Genomic DNA, 17,870 nt, shown 5'->3' on the forward strand with positions numbered 1-17,870 from the left:
ATCTTCTAGTATTTAATTTCTTCCTTTGTCCTTTAGGACATAGCAGATTATATGTAAATCTCAGCTTCCACCATCCTAAGGTAAGCTCTATGAGGGTAAGATTTTTTTCCCCAGTATTCAGCTTCCAGAACAATACCTGGCATATAACAAATGTTCAACAAATTCTCAAACAGTCCGCACTGAGAATCAAAGAGAATTTAATGTATCAGGTTTGAACATTTAAATTTGAAATCCCAGTAATCTGGCTATCTCTTAATCACCAGATAGGAACAAATAAAGATGTTAAAGGAATTACGAGAACAATTTTTATCATTCATTTTATACAACCCTTATTAAAGTAGCCAAAAGAGAAAAAAATTTCAAAAAAGTGATTTAAAAGATCATTAATCACTATAATGACCTTTAATGAAAAGAACTTGGACAATTCATCCCCAAGAGTGATACAAGTTCTACTACCAACACTGTTCAAAATCGGTATAAAGTTGAAAGATTTTGATAATCAGAAGTGGGTTGTTGTTTTTAAGTCTTCTTTCAAAATTTCCAAGACTGGTTAATTACAGGCCAAACCTACATCAAGATTTGCAGTCAATCTTCTTCCCCTAAATACAACTCCTCGGTGTGCACATGTGTAAGCTCTGTCAACACAGTGACTCCGCCTGGGAGCCTCCGAGGGCGGAATCAGCCGTTCATGCTGCCTGTGCACCATACAATCAGAAAGTTGGATCAGTCCTCCTCTGACGAACGCATCGTTGGTGATTCACTTACCTGTGTAAGGATAGTGGTGCTTCCATCTGTAGCTTCAACTGTGAGGTTATAGTTTGATTTCTGTTCTGCATCCAGAGGTTTGGCAACAATGATGGTCCCGGTGCCTTTGTCCACATCAAAGTGACTGTCATAGTTGCCACCTAGTTTAAGTTAGGACATACAGAAAAGTATGAGAATCTGTCATTTCTTTGGTGGCTTTCTTAATTCTTCATGACGGGGAAAAAAAAAAAACCCCACTTCTGATATACTGCTGAAGGTGATTCCAAGGAGCTTTCACTTTGAAAGACAAGAAAAGAAGGGCCAATGAGAAAGACAGTGGCTACGAATGCAAACTTGCGCCCTAACTGTCACGGGAAGCTACTGAGAGGAAAGCAAGAAAGCAACTCCGAAGATGGAGAACCATTGCTAATATTGCCAATGATTTACTTTCCATTTGCTTTTTCAGGGGTTCTGAATAGGTCTTTAATTTATATATCCCACTAGCTATATATAACATCCTTTACTAACCAGAGTCAGCCATTTACATGTTTAATTACTCAGAAAAAATCTGTGACACTTGAAGCATACTGCCCTAATACATTAACCATTAAAAACAAATGTTAACTCTGAAAAAAATCGTGGCAGTTAACATCAATTAGTCCTGGCTCTTCTATACTTAAAAAGAAATGTTCCCCATTGTTGCCAAACACAAAGCTTAACGAAGCAAAATTTTCTGTGCTGCGGACATTATCCAAATGCATTCCCAATTATGTTCTAGATAAAACTCTTTCCACATCCACTGAACTTGAGATACTTTTATCAATGAAGTGACATGGAATGAAAATAAAGTCTTAATGTCATGATGAGGTTCTATTACTAAATCTTACCAAGAAGTAAAATGACACACACATTAAAAAAAAAAATCTTCAGTGAAACCTAAAACTAAGGATGGTCTCGGGATGTCTTAGAAGTCAGCATGTTTGCAACTGGAACGGGTGACCATGGGCATGCCACGAAAACAAGGGGCAATGGAAGAGCGTCACTGGAAATAAAAAAGGTTTTAAAAACTGATGCTTTTCTTTTAGATCTCATAATCTGAGGCAAATTATGGGATCTCAGCAGATACCTTCTGCTGAACAGTTCGGGTCACAAGTCATCTGAAGGATGGAAAACACTTCTCTGGCCAGTGCGTCTCCTGGCACAGCCACAAGGAAGCAAGCATGGAAGGCAAGCACAGAACAAGGGAGAGAATCGATCGGACCTGCCCCAGAGGTGGTCGGCGGTCCGCACGGCACAGCGGGGGGCCTGGCTGCGCTGCGAGCGTGACGGGACTTAACAGGGAGCAAACAAGCGATTTTGGCTGTAGTTCACTGTGAAAATCACCTTTCTTCTTTAAAACCGAAGGAAGGGATTCAGAGATGTGGATGACCTCTACGATTTCATACACTGCCCCAAGCCGGGCACGCAGCCGAACCATGTGGCGGGGGAAGCGGGAGAGAGAGGTAAAGCCCGCACCCCCCCCCCCCCACCCCCGGCCCCGGCGGCCCCACTTCCCAGCCACTTCAAATGCTGACACGGCAGTTCGCGGGGAGGGACGCTAAGGGCTGGAGGAGGGAAAAGGAATCTAAAGGACCAACTAGAGATGAGTCACAATCCACACTTATGCTTTTAAAGATCCTGATGATTAAAATAACATGAGGAAATAGCATTTAAAAAACAAAGACGTCGAAGTTTAATGTGAATTTCTTTTTTTTTTTAAGTATGGGAGAGTAAGGGAATACGTTCTACGTCTAAACGCAATTAAATGAAAAGGAAAAACGAAAAACTGACGTAGGCATATGATCTTTATCACAGGGTCAATGAATCTCCTGACCCCCACTTCCCACATTCCCAGAATGTGGTAAATAAAACTGAGAAGGCCACAGTTAGCACTCTCATTTTTAAGTTATGCAACTAAAATCCGTAAGATTATTCCCTATAAAATACTGACATGTGACAGTCACACAGTTATTTCAAGCATTCAAACCATATTCACTAAAAACAGCAATGTGCCATATGTTATGTATCAAGAGGGAAAATTAAGAAGTTGTGCTTTTGGACCAAAACACTCAGGTTTCTAACTCCTTCATGTACTTTTGAAAACCTTATTTTTACATTAAGGATATGGTATATGCACCGCCCCGATTTTAAACAAGTTTAGTACACGCTGGATATTAGAAAACATTTTGCAATCAAAATACTGCAATTTAAGACAAACTCTCCATTTCTAAGTCTGATTCCCAATTTTAAATGCGGAGATGTATACAAAAGTCAGGAAACCAAAAAACAGGCTCTCCTCAGTGTAACCTGTGCAAGGACGGTGAGAACTGTGAGGAATACTCACCAGTGATGTCAAACCAAAGAGGCGTGCCGGGAGGCTCCGCAGATATCACGCCAATCATGTGAGCCGCCGGATCGCTTTCCACAACAGTAAATGAAAAAAATGGTTCTTCAAATGAAATCGGCTCCACTGATGGTTTGGGTTTGGAGATCCATTCAATATGGAGTCGAGTGGTTGACGACTTTTGGGGGCGACCATTATCAACCGCCTTAATCTATGAAATATAAGCAGAGGGGATGAAGGGAGCCAATTAGAAGTTACATCCTATAACCGAGGCACAGACTGGTTTGGTCTCAAACTGATTCAATTTCAAACACTTAAGTTTCTGTTATTTGTATATTCCCCATGTTTAAGGTTTGATTAAAAAGAGCAACCTCTTCATGCCACAGGCAACATAGGTAATAACTGGAGCAACAGCTGAGAAGGCCAAACGAAAAGCCACACTTCGCGACGTTAGGTCACAAACACCGAGGCCACTTACTGAAGAGAGAGAACGTTTTCAGAGAAGTCACATTAAGACCAGACAAACAAAGTACGTGAGAAAATCAAAGACTAGATCCTAACTCACTGAAAGAATATCATATTCTCCAGCTCCAGAAAACTTCTTGGATGAAACCACTCCGGTTTTGGGCTCAATAAAAAATTTGCCATGTTCGTTTCCATCTTCAATGCTGTAAGAGATTTCCGCATTGGGACCTTCATCTTTGTCCGTAGCTATCACGCGATAGATGGGCTCGCGCTTGGCGTTTCTTTCTCGTTCCGGTCTTTCCCGCTCTGGGAGTCTGATTTTGTAGAACTTCTGTAGGAACTGAGGTTTGTTGTCATTTTCATCAAGGATTTTCACAATCACTCTTGCAATGGTGGATTTGGGGGGGGTACCATTGTCGGTCACAGTAACCTGTTTTTGAAAGGTAACAGATCAACAGATGTTTTTTAAAATATAACTATATAAAAAGTGACTGTCTTGCTCCTAATTAATGATAAACCGCATTTGCAGAGACCTGCAGAGTTCACACACACTATGACACACACCACCTTCCCTCCTTTGACAAGAGCCCTGTGGGGAGGCAAGACAACGATGTGTCCTGTTCCAGACAGGACAGGGGGAGCGAGGCGAGGGCCAAGAAAGAGGCAGCGTGAGCCCTTGGCTCTCCCCTCACCACACCACCTCTCCCTGCACTCCTACAGCTATAACACGGATGTCACCGAAATGGCAAGCTATCAAAAACAACTTATTTTTATGCCAAACAGAGTCGGCTAAAGAATAACATACACTCTATGCACTTAAAAATCAGATCTCCAGGGGCGCCTGGGTGGCTCAGTCATTAAGCGTCTGCCTTCAGCTCAGGTCGTGATCACAGGGTCCTGGGATCGAGCCCCAAGTCGGGCTCCCTGCTCTTCCCTCTCCCACTCCCCCTGCTTTTGTTCCCTCTCTGTCTCTCTTGGTTTGTCAAATAGATAAATAAAATCTTAAAAAAAATAAAATAAAATCTCCACATGCTGCATTAAAAACTTTCATTTTTAAGCCTCAAAAATAAAGCAAGCTAAATCATCAATTTAAAATATATGTGAAGGAGCATGCCTTTTAATACTAGCTGTCATCATTTTGTTTTGTTTGACTCTTTTCTTGTTCAGAAGTCCTCCACGTTTAGTACAGCAGATATAAAAATTTTCATTTCAGACCCATTTATTAAGTAAGATTTTCAGTAAAAGAAACGTAAAGTAATGGTCATCCTAATTATTCATGTATTCAGCTTACGAATAAAAATCCGAGTCTTAAGGACTACAGTGGTGAATGCTTCCATATGAATGGTCTCTCCCCGAATCAAATGTCCACTTTTACTTTGGTGTGGACATTAAAAGCAACGACCTTTGGAATAGCTATTTTTCCCTCACCACATCCTCCAAAAATAATGGTTGAAATAATAAAAATATTAAAGTATACTGGAGTTTTCTGTGGAATTTTTTTTAAAAGCTTGGTGAATATAAATCCTGTTGTTTATAGAAATGTGAATATATCCTGATGGTACTTGCCAAGAATATTTAAGCAGTTGCTTCAAGTATATGATTTACCTCCCCACATTCTCAAAATAAAACAAAATGTACAATTATTACTTCCTTTTGATCAATTCTCATATGATCTTTAGGGAAAAGAGAGAAAATTAAAGAAAAATACAAGCGAGCACTATGTTTTGTGGTAATCATCACCAAAATGTTCTTAAGGCTGGGTTCAAGAACCAGAAGCCAGTAACACAGCTTTTAACATGGGATTGGGAAAAAAAACTCTTCTTTAAGATAGTCAAATCAATGCTGGCGTTGGTCCTCAAGTCCACCACCATAAAGGACTACAGAAAACATACAACATACGTATGACAACCCATTACAAAGTCTTATTTCCCATCAACGTCTTCATGCTATCCGCCAAGTCCTAAGTATCTTGTACTTAGGACTCGTACTTAGGACTTGTACTTTGGTCCCATCCAGCCTCGGACATTTCCTGCAAAAAGGCAGCTCTGGAGGGAGGCACACAACAAACAGGTGTCCAGTGTGGTTCTAACCAGGGTGCGGCCGCAGCAAGATGCCAATGCCTGGGGCCTGCCGCCCCAGAGAGCGTACCACCTGCTTCCTTTCTTCAGGAACCATATTCTCCTTCTGTCAATCACTGCAGGGACCGAATCAAAATTCTAAACTCTGCTCTAACAGAAAGAAAATGAATTTAAGGGAACTAACTGTACAACTTATGACTAACACTCAGATGTAACACATGAAGAGATCATGAACTCTAAGGGCACCTGGGTTGCTCAGTTGGTCAAGCATCCGCCTCTTGATTTCGGCTCAGGTCGTGATCTCAGGGTCCTGGGATCGAGCCCCACATGGGGCCCTGCGCTCAGTAGGGAGTCAGCTCGAAGATTCTCTCTCTCCCCTGCCCCTCCCCCTGCTCGCGTGCGCGCGCGCGCTCTCTCTCTCTCTCGCTCTCAAAATACATAAAATCTTAAAAAAAAAAAAGGCAATTACTAACTGTAATGGTGGTTGTGAAACCACCTTTTCTAGACAGGATATTCATGTGTACACACTATAGAGCTATAAAAAGTAAATATTTTATTGACAAAGAAAATTGACTAAGGATGAAATGAAATTAAGCAGGTAGAATTATGAATAGTGATAATATAAAAAGGGAGAAGTATTAATAAAAATAATTTAATAAACCACAGTTTTGGACTCTCTCAAGTACCCAAACTAGTAGAATGGAAGACTCGTGCAGGTAACTCACAACCCAACAAGCACTCGGTCTTCTCTGGCTCCAATGATCAACAGTGGCCCTTAACGTGCAGTAGAGGAAAGTCAAGAGGTTTCATGTCTGCTCTGTTCAGTTTCCCTCTCCAAGGGAAACTCTCCCAACTGCCTCTTCTCAGCCTCTTCCTGGCTTGTAGGTCCTGGCACCCAGCAGTCGCATCACACCTGACCTCGACATGACCCTCTACCTTCCCCCTCCACGTGATTCCTATCCCTGCTCCTGAAACGTGCCTACCATCCACCAGCAAACCAGTATATGGCAAGCCGTGTTTCTCCTTTCAGGGACTAGAAAGGCATTTTAAATTAGCCATGAGCACGAGAAGCCCGTCAAAAGAGACCATCTTAGAAAAGCACGTATCAGTCTTCAATCTTTTATTTCAGAAATGTTTAAAAACCACAAACTTTCTACAATTCAGTTTAAAATGCAAAAACAATGCAATTACTTAAGAACAACGACAAAAACCAGAAACTAACCACAGCTGAATTAGATCTATTAATATTATCATAAACATATCCCGAAAACAGAATACTAAGGAAAAAGATGAAGAAGGCATAAAGAGAAAGTATCTCTTATGTAAATGAAAAGGAAACGTAAATAATATTGTTTCCAGTTTGTTTGCTCTGTATGTGCACACAAAAATTAGAGTGGAACTTACACAATGATCTTGTGTTTTGGGGATAGAAAGGGATTTAAGGGGACATGAACTACGCTCACAAAAGTTTCCTTTCCCTTTTATTTCCCTTGTTAATAATGACCAGGAGCTAACATAACAAAATCATAACAGTTATGAATACTAGTGAATGTGAAGAAGAATGCTCCTTCCCATGATATTTATAAAACTTTTAAATAAGTAAAAAAAAAAAAAAAGAAAAGAAAAGAAATGCTTACTTCTAATATATGTTCATCTTGCTGCTCTCGGTCTAGTTTCCTTGACGTCGTTGTGATAAGACCTACAAAATGATTAACAGTTCATTAATCCTTACAGATAAAGTCAATTTTGTAATTGACTGTCACTGACACCACACTGAGTTTAAAAGTCTGAGCAAATCTCTGGATTCCAAAGGGGGAAAAATTATTAATCCAGGTTCAATTATTTTATTTACAAACAACATACTTTCTCATTTTAATGATTCTTAAACACAGTAGACAAATGACAGAAGGATGAAGAAAGTGGAAAAACTGAAATCAGTTACATTTTTTGTTTGTTCAGTGGTTTGAATAAACATTTTGTCAGAAGAGATTTTTAAAAAGATGAAGCTATCCAGGATTTCAGATTTCTCTCACTGCTGCAGTGATGATTAACAGTTGACAGAAAAATCTTCTATAACTGTATTTAAAAGGACCACTGGAAAATTTAATGTTGACTATGATTTATTACCTTTGAATCATTTACCCTCATAAAGTGAAGAACGGTTATAAAAGTAATGTGATTTTCCAGGAAATACTGCTCAAGTATCAGTTAATTTCCAATGAAAGGGAAAACAAATGATCCTCAAAGAAACGCCATATTCTTTCTTTGATTTTTCTATCAAACTAGAAAATCTATAGTTTCACTCTCTCTCTAGAACTTTTAATAACAGTCGGCTAAACTGTCAACATACGTTGGATCCTGGAAGACCATTAAAACTGATTAAATATGTTCTGTACTTCACAAAACACAAACAAAATTCCCCCGACCGCTAAAATATCCTCTACAGCCTGTGTTGAATGAATCCGATGTCAGATTTGAAGCTCAGGTAAAACCTTATGTGGCAAGACAACTGCCAAGAACAACCTTTCTCCTGCCCAGCTTTTTGTTTCTTTTCCCCACAGGGAAGTATTTCAAATAATTTATATTTAAGAACAGACTAAATCGGTATAACTGATTTCCCCCTATTATCCTAACTAATTTCAGGCAACTACCAATTGAAGGCTATTCAAAATGCTTCCCTAAAATGTGTAAATGAAAGGTTCGTGTTTTCATTTAATTTGAAGTATTTTTTTTTTCTCAGTTACGAGGGATCTCAATCAACATTATCTTCCCCACAATTCAACGAAGCAACGCGCTCTTGTTAATAAGAACAACGAAAGACTATATTGTAGACTAGAATCTGCGGTTTTTCCCAAACCATCCTTCTAGATTAAAAGGGGAGGAAAATGCTTCACAATGCTTAATGGTGTGAATACGCTGCTTAATGTGGCATGGGTTTGATTTTCATTAGTCAAAAACCTTTTAAAGTTAATCCCTCTTTTTTCCTATCAAAAGTTTACCACTTTCTGATTGTGATTTTAAGTAGTTCAAGGAGGACAGGAAATCACTGGGATTAGTCCCATCTAATTGTCCTAATGTGCCCATCAGAAAGTTGTTAAGTTGTTATCAACGGTAACATCAAGGGCAACTTGGCACATTCACAGCACAACAGTGTGCTGCTTCTGTAGAACATAATCACTCCTTGCACGAATATCCAAATATCCGTCAGCAAATACGTTTCTGCAGCAAATAAATAACTATCCATTAGCAAATAACAGTCACCACTTCACCATTTACTTACAGCACACCAGACAGCTCACAAAGGGAAGTGCCCACCTCCCTGCTACAAATTCAGAGACAAAAAGCAAACCTAGGTTTGTAGTTACTTCCACTCTCCATATGTTTCAAATTAATTCTCCGTTAACGCAAATGGAACATTAATTTCATTTGAGTGCGATGAATTCTACCGTTCTTTTTTTACAGGTTTTCAGCCTAGTTGCTGCTATGCACTCCTTCCCCTCTCAGCCTGGACACCATTTCTGAGGTCTGCCCTGAGGGCCTGGGGTCCTGCTACTGAGTGCCAGGCTCTGACACTGGCTCTACCACAACCTCACCCCGCAGTCCTACAGTCACTCATCTCAAGGTCTTCCTGAGAACAGAGACTGCCTTCCTTGTATATCCTGGTCATCCTGCTATACCTCTGTTGGCCTAAAAAAATACTTAAATGTGTGAACACATGAATTCCTTAGAACCATAAAAGAGCAGCATTAAAAATAGGTGTTTGAGCGACACACACGCAGAAACTACATGTGGAAATAATGCTACACATTTCTAGTTTATATGTGAGCTCACAGAAGACGATTTAACGTGCATTTAGAGGCCAGGGGACACGGAGAGGCACTGACCCCAAGTGCAGGGTAGCAGCCGGAGGTGGACAGATTCGGGTTACACCACAAGAGGGTGTGAAGAAAAAAAGAGAACGGTGGGCCAATCTTACGAAAGTAGGGGACGGCCATGTTTAGAAGCCATGAAGAAGCCGAGGAAGCATTTGGCTGAAAGAAAACCATGTGTCCCAGATGCCAGGGACAGAGAATCTGAGGGAGGAATTCCCTCCTCCAAGTACGCCAGAGAAGCTTAGAAGAGAAGCTAAAACGAGAGCCAGGGAGGCAAGAAGGAAGGAGACCAGGAAAGGGAGTTCTTTTATGAAGAGGAGACTGTTCTGCAGGCTCACGTGGAGCGATGTTATGAGTGAGCACAAAACAGGAGGGAAGATGGAGATCTAGACCCGAGCGAACCAATACGGTAGCCCCCAGCCTTGTGTGGCAACTGAAATTTAAGTTACATGTAAAATAGCTCACTAATACAGAAGACATTTCAGACTGACAAGATGACCTTTTTTCCTAGATTCACAACACTCCTGCCAACAGAAATCCTACCGAAAGTGCCACAGTGTTCTTTCCCTAATACCACCCCCAGGGGGAGGCTGTGCATGTGCTTTGGGGGCGGGGGGGGGGGGGGGGGGAGCGGTGCTGTGCCCCCTAAGGGGAAAATTCATGCCTCTTGTGGAATTTGCATACAAAATGAACCCTAATGAGAAAACACAATTTCCTAATGAAGCAGGACAATACCAGAGGAAAACTGCGGATAATCCTGGGAATTACGTTTTACCTTACAGCAGTGGACCGCACCACGAGCCACCCAAATATGCCACGCTCTGGCCACACCAATTCCACCATCAGCGGTGGAATTCATCATGCATCTCACGTTTCCTTTCCACGTTAATTCTGTACATCTCAATCCTGCTAATCCTCCTGCCTGGCCTACTTGACAAACATCTGTATCAAAAGATGAATCCAAAGTATACTTTTCCTAGAGCTACCATACGACCAAAGATACAAATGCAGTGATCTGAAGGGGTACGTGCACCCTGATGTTTATAGCAGCAATGTCCACAATAGCCCAACTGTGGAAAGAGCCAAGATGTCCATCGACAGATGAATGGATAAAGAAGATGTGGTACACACACACACACACACACACACACACACACACACACACTGGAATATTATGCAGCCATCAAAAGGAATGAAATCTTGCCATTTGCAACAACGTGGATGGAACTGGAGGGTGTTATGCTGAGTGAAATAAGTCAATCAGAGAAAGACATGTATCATATGACCTCACTGATATGAGGAATTCCTAATCTGAGGAAACAAACTGAGGGTTGCTGGAGTGGTGGGGGGTGGCTGGGTGATAGACTTTGGGGAGGGTATGTGCTATGGTGAGCGCTGTGAATTGTGTAAGACTGTTGAATCACAGACCTGTACCTCTGAAACAAATAATACATTATATGTTAAAAAAAAAAAAAGAAGATAATAGAAGGGAAAAATGAAGGGGGGAAATCGGAGGGGGAGACGAACCATGAGAGACGATGGACTCTGCGAAACAAACTGAGGGTTCTAGAGGGGAGGGGGTGGGGGGATGGGTTAGCCTGGTGATGGGTATTAAAGAGGGCACGTTCTGCGTGGAGCACTGGGTGTTATGCACAAACAATGAATCGTGGATCACTACATCAAAAACTGATGATGTAATGTATGGTGATTAACATAATAAAATAAAAAAAATACAATCTTAAAAAAAAAAAGTATACTTTTCCTACATACCCAGGACACGTTATTAACCCTGTAGGTATTAAATATCCCAATAAGTATATCCATTTCCTTCATTTTAAACAGTTGTGCTCATCTGTAATATTTAATACAAAATCCCAGGAGGACATATATTTGATAGAAACAGCATGATACTTCAGAGCTAGAGAGAAACCTTAAAGATTATCGAGCCCAGCTGTCTGAGCCAAAGAGAAGTTAAACTGTCTCAAGGCCACCAGCAGCGAGTCATTATCAGAGCCAGAATTCGAGTTTAGTTTTCCCGAGGCCCCGATGAGAGTGTTTGGGGTTTCTTTTTCTCCCCATCACCTCACACTGCATAATTTCCTGCACTTTGGTATTTCAAGTCTCCATAAACTCTGAACTACGACTTACATAAAGTTTAAGACACACACACACACACCAGCAAGTTAATCATTATTCATTTAGTAGGTCAAAAAGGCAAATCAGAAAGTAAAACAGAGTGGACAAAAGCAAGAAAACGTACGTGCAAGTGCTCCCTTTGGTAACTCTGTGCTTTATCTTTTCGGCAGAGCGCTATGAAATTAAAAATAGAAATGAAAAGAGAGAAAGTTTCTTTCCTTGGCCTAGAAAAACATTGCATTGTGTAGACCAATACTATTACAAATGTAGGTGAACTGAGGTAGCAAATACATTATATTCTCAACCAGTAGCAGCTACCAATTTACCCCAAAAATGTATGTAAAACTAAGAAGCCAACCTTTCCTGTGTTTGATGATCATTAAAAAAACTATTCATAGCTTTCCAAGGCCACATTAGAATTTAGAGAAGAGAATTCATTTAAGAAAAGATTGTTAGATTAACTGTTTCAATATAAAATTTTACTCTTTGACATTTCTTATAAATCAATACCAAAAACCATCTCCAAATTTCCCAAAGTTTAAGAGATCAAATGGACGTCACAAAGCAGGTAGCACAGAAAAGTGAACAGCAAAGAATTAGTAGGTGAGGATCATGTGAGACAGTCCACAAAGGAGGAGCTATATTTAGGTATCATTCAACTGTTCTGTGCAGTGCACTAAGAATGCAGAGATGATTAAGACAGTCTTGTTTTCAAGAAACAAGGGTGAAGGCAAAGACCACATTCAGGAAACAATACGAAAGTTAGACTAGAGTGTAGGGTTCATATAGAACACAGGGAGAGAGCAAGGGCCCTGTATTCCAAGAAAGCTTTAACTTGGCAGGATGATGAGACATTTATAGCCTAGCCATCTACTGTTCCAGCAGACAACCAGCCCACCACTCAATATGCAAGTGAGGCCATCCAGGACCGGGCAGCCTCAGAGCCTGCCAGCCAAGTGACCACCATTGCATGAAAGATGGGTCAGGCCTGAACAAGACCAGACTGCCCAGCAGAATCCTCCACTAAACGCGGTTGTTTTAAGCCACCAAATTCTGGGATGGTTTGCTATACAGCCAGAGCTAAATAATGCATCCAAAGACCTCATCTCCAATTGTTATCTGACTTACTACATGCCAAGGTATTATGCTAGGGGCTTTAAATAAATTATCTCATTTAATCCAGATGTATATAAGTGGTGATATCTGTATCATAAAAAATAAATTTTAACATTTTTACAGGCTGAGAGAGATTAGATTGCTTACTCAAGGTCTTTCAACAAGGTGGGGGAGTTGGGAGTTCAATACACCCAGAGCATCAGAGTCTGAAGTCCACAGTAAGAATGAGGGAAACGTGGGGAGGAACTGAAAGATTTGGTTCTATAAAAAATGGTTTGAAACGTCAGTGCTGCGGATGTAACTAGACAAAAGCCAGAGAAGAAGGAGGGGAAAAAAATTTCTGAATAGGATTAAGGTCCAACCACAATGAGAGAGCAAATACTGATGATCAGTGATAGAGGAGTTTTTAAAGAAACAAAACTGGGTGGGGGCGGGGGGAGGAAGTCTTGGTTTTAGAGGGAAAAAAGTATGGCCTTGTGTTCACCTTGCTTGGCAGGAAATTTACTTTGAACCATTTTCTAATTACTCTACTTGAGAATAAGCAGAGGAAGGGGAAAGATCAAGGAATGGGGAGAAAAAAAGTCTACTCACCTAATTCACATTTCCCATTACTCTGATTATTTTCCTCTAACTCCTGCAACTACTCTGGCTTTTGTATCCTTTTGCTCATTTTATAATAGTTCATGAACTACAGCAACATATATTCTAGAAAAGCAGGTGTCCAACAGAACTTTCTGTGATGGGCAAGTTCTTCAATTTGCACTGTCCACTATGACAGCCCCCAGCATATGTGGCCACTAAGCACTGGACATGTGGCTGAAATTTTGTTAGCTTAAATAATTTAAATAGTCAGTCATATCTGCTCTTTTAGGGAAGATCCAGTTTTCAAAGTATCCCTGTCAAAACCAAAAACTGACACATACAATACCTAAAATCTTGTCCTGTGGTTAGAATTTGAAACAGTCATTCAATGGCAAATACATTTGCTATCAACATCTAAATTCTGTAAATATCAGTCTTAAAGAGTGAAAAGGCAAATATGTCCAAGATTCGGACATGCTGGTGCCACCGCTCCACAATGCTCCCCACTTCCTTACATCCCTTCCCTTTCACTAGTCTCCTTTTTCACGGGCTCAGCTGGGGACGAAGAAACCTGGTCCTTGCTGGTCGTTTACAGCTTCACCTAAACACCTAAAAATCAAGTCTCTGTGTTTAGAGACTTTTTTTCGGCGGGGGGGGAATCAATATTCTACCAACTTATATTTTTGGTTTCTGATGATTTCTAAGAACTAAAAATTAACCAAGGACATGTGTGTTCATAAGCAGTGATGATGTCATAGGCTTACTAACTCAGTCACCCACTTGTTCAGTCTGTTTTAAAAGTTACTCAAACTATTTTTTTCAGAACGTCTTCCCCAAACATGTCACTCTGAGACACACATATAAAAGCCATGTCCTTGAAGGCATGCAATTCATTTAAGGAAACAGCTCTTAGACCTAAAAGGTACAGTCAAGTATTAAACTATGGTCTCATAGCTCACTTTTTAGGCAACCTAATGGTGTGCTTCCAGGGATCTGGCTCCGGGCTAAGCATTTTATATAGGTCATTGTCAATGAATAATCACAGCAACCCCATAGGGGAGCTACTAATAGACTATATTAAGATAGTTGAGGCTTTTGAGGGGGTAAAATCACAAGGCTAGTAAGTGGCAAAGCAAAGATGTAACCCTAAGTCCATCTGACCCCAGAGCCCAAACTCTTAGCTCACACAAATAACTCTTGAGTGTGTAGATCATAATTACCTAAGTTAATATGTATAATGATCACACCACAAAATTATTCAGTGAACACACAGGAGTTTCTTACATTATTCTAGGATTACCTCTAGGCATCCAGTCTGGCTCCTTTTGTGGATGTCCTCAAGACTCTGTATCCTTTTCACAATGATTTATTAACCACAGCAGTATTGTGACTAGCCCTTGACTGTAGGCATGCAGTTTAGATCTATTATTTTCAACCATTTTCTCCACTGATTCTGCTGAAACACTTTAATATATTTTGTTCTTTACTAAATTTAAGAACTTTAATGTGGCACATCTGGTGGTAAAACATGCATTTAGTTTAAGACTTAGGCATCTTCAGTGAGGACACGGTGATTTCTTGTGGAGTTGCTACTACCACGGTCTGGAAATCTGGTTTCTACCTTTCTACTTTCAACCCCTACCTTAGCAAGGATTGCTCCCAGGACAATGAGTGTGCTTTAAGAATCAGCAACACTAAGCACAATTAAAATAAAACCATAATACCCCAGTGAGTAGGCTATAAAAACAACATTGCTCAAGCAAGTTTTAGACAAGTATTACAAAAACTAAAAAGGTAATATATGTATCTATGATACGTAATATGTGTACACACCTTCATAAAAGGCTAAACCCCAAATTACTAGTGGGTGCCCTCTGAGAAATGGAATGAGAGCCAAAGGAAGAGAAGAAAAGGTACTTTCACGTTTTACTTAATACAGTTCTTTATTATGGAAATCTTTTAACAAGTGTATTATTTAAAGAAATTTGAACATGAAAATAGTTTAAAAAATCAAGTGTGAGAAGACAGAAATGTTTATTGGTTGGAAACTAATTTTAGGCTGGAAAGTCTTAAATAAAGGATTTGCTTTTTAAATCTGGAGTATCCAGCCACATATATAATAAAAAATTAAAACTTAGAAATATGACAGTAGATCTTTTATCGTTTTTCCCAATACTTCTTTTTATAGAGAGAGGGGAGAGGTGGAGGGAGGGAGAGGGAATCTCAAGCAGGCCCCACACACCCAGGGCGGAGCCCGACATGCGGCTCAAAACCTCCAACTCATGAGATCGTGACCTGAGCTGAAATCAAGAGTCAGAGGCTAGCGACTGCGCCAAGGCGCCCCTCTAATATATTTTTTAACAAAAATTTAATGAAGTGTATCATACTTTCTAAAATGTACTCTTCCTGTAAAAACTAAGCTTGCTAGAGCCAAAGGGTGTTTTAAAAGAAGAGGAAGCCGACTCTCAGTTCTGGCGGGAACCTCCTAAACCACTCTGTTTGAGAACCACACGTGAGGTAGGTCTTCTATTTAATTAATATATAAAATACGCAATATAATATTGTACATCAGTCGTATCTTTAATTGTATTATTTTTCATAGTCTGTCCTCCCCCACAGTAAAATAGTGAAATAAAAAATGCCTAAATATTTTTCAATAACCCTATTAATAATTATAAATACTAGCTTAAGTCCTATTAGAAAGTTGTTTCAACTAAAAACCAAGATGGAAAAAACCCTTTTATTCTGAATAAACCGGAACAATTTCTCGCTGCCTTTTTTTCCCCCTCTCTTATCTTCCTGCTCTTTTAAGAGTTCATTTAACAAGCACCACGGGCCTCAGGGTACCATGAGAATAATAAGAGAAAATGTTTCAAAAACCATTTGCCCAGTAAAATATTCTCTGTCAGGAAAAATTTACCTGTGCTTGCCCTACATTTGCCACAACAATCTTTTCTAGTTTAGCCATAATGACCTCTCATTCCTCGAAATATATTACAGGCTAAGAAAAAAAACAAAACAGTAAAATGCCTACTGCCAGGAAAAATTAACATAAACCCTACAAAATAAACAGAGAAGGTATGAGAGATCAGAAGTTAAACAAAAGCATTTTAGAATTTTATGGGGTATGCATGCTAAATTCTGGGCTCCTGGATGATTTTTTTCTTTTTTAAACTTCCATGGTGCATTACTAAAATATAGCCTGCTTTAAGTTCATTAAGCTATCACGCATATGGAACACCGGGGAGGAAACACAATTAGTACATATTCTCATTTTTTATTTTTTTTAAAGATTATCTATCTGTTTATTTATTTATTTGACAGAGACACAGCGAGAGAGGGAACACAAGCAGGGGGAGTGGGAGAGGGAGAGGCAGGCTTCCCGCAGAGCAGAGAGCCCGATGCGGGGCTTGATCCCAGGACCCCGGGATCATGACCTGAGCCGAAGGCAGACGCTTAACGACTGAGCCACCCAGGCAGCCCTTTATTCTCATTTTTTTAATGAAGTATTAAAGCCAGGCAAACAGTGAGACAGGAAAGCGTGAGACAGGAAAGCATGAGACAGTAACCACAGAATGCCATGTAGTACATACCTGTCACTCAGCAAACGGTTTTCCATAGAACATTCTACCTCACAGATCTGTTCCCGACCAGCTTTAGGAAAAGGAAAATGTGGGGCGCCTGCTTCTCCCTCTCCCCCTGCTGTTCCCCCTGCATGTGCTTGCTCACTCTCTGCCAAATAAATAAAATCTTAAAAAAAAAAAAAAGGAAAGGAAAGGAAAAAGAAGAAAACAAAACGAAAAGAAAAAAGAAAATGAAAATGTTCTCAGAACAAGGCTGATGACTGCAGTTTACAAAGATCCCAGCTCGAGTCCTGAGGACTACCACGCCGTGGGTTGGCAGAGGGTACCGCAGGCAGAAGGGAGGGAACCTAGACCAAAGACAGCATTTCTCTGCTCCAACTTTAAAGACTCCCCTTCCAACAGGTGAAATGAAAACCATTTGAATTCCACCATTTTTTAAATCTTTGTCAACTGTCAAGGGAGTCTTAAGCAGCAACCGCACACTCGGTACCACGTGTGGTTCCAGGATGGATATAATAAATGAATACGGGTTGTCCCGGCCCTCAAGCCCTAAGCCAAAACTGAATGCCCACCCCGAGCCGGCAGAGAAGCACCCACACTAACAAGGCAGAGCGGACTTGGAAAGACAGGCAGGGAGGCTGGGCATCGCTACCCCAGCCCCATTCTAAAAATACAGATCGCCTTCTAGGCCGAGAGAGAACGCTCCCTTTTCCCCAGACTTATCACTCCACATCCATCCCCTCGGAGCTTCAGACTATGAGCTCAGAGACACTCTGCGGGACTGCGCCGTCTTTATTTAGGTGGTGCTGGAAGACTGCGTGCAACCGCACCGTCGAGAGCCCCTCTGGCAGCCGCGGCCTCTGGTCCTGGTGCTGGCAGGAGTAAGCTCAGAGCCAAGACCGGAATTCTG

At 40.6% G+C, this 17,870-nt stretch overlaps 1 protein-coding gene across 2 annotated transcripts in view; it reads right to left on the reverse strand.

The window, feature by feature from the left end:
- FAT1 (FAT atypical cadherin 1) overlaps positions 1-17,870 on the reverse strand; it is a 110,726-nt gene that overhangs the window by 37,510 nt on the left and 55,346 nt on the right. For both annotated transcript variants that reach the window (XM_028099852.2, XM_088021387.1), the window contains exons 3-6: positions 7,308-7,369; positions 3,693-4,022; positions 3,128-3,338; positions 766-905 (exon numbers count right to left, since the gene is read on the reverse strand). In XM_028099852.2, the coding sequence (XP_027955653.2) occupies positions 766-905; positions 3,128-3,338; positions 3,693-4,022; positions 7,308-7,369 (743 nt within the window). The remainder of the gene's footprint in view (positions 1-765; positions 906-3,127; positions 3,339-3,692; positions 4,023-7,307; positions 7,370-17,870) is intronic.

The sequence above is a fragment of the Eumetopias jubatus genome, unplaced genomic scaffold (assembly GCF_037043125.1).
Source record: "Eumetopias jubatus isolate StellerSeaLion01/CBP00866 unplaced genomic scaffold, mEumJub1_p1.0 scaffold_2, whole genome shotgun sequence".
NCBI classification, from domain to species: domain Eukaryota; kingdom Metazoa; phylum Chordata; class Mammalia; order Carnivora; family Otariidae; genus Eumetopias; species Eumetopias jubatus.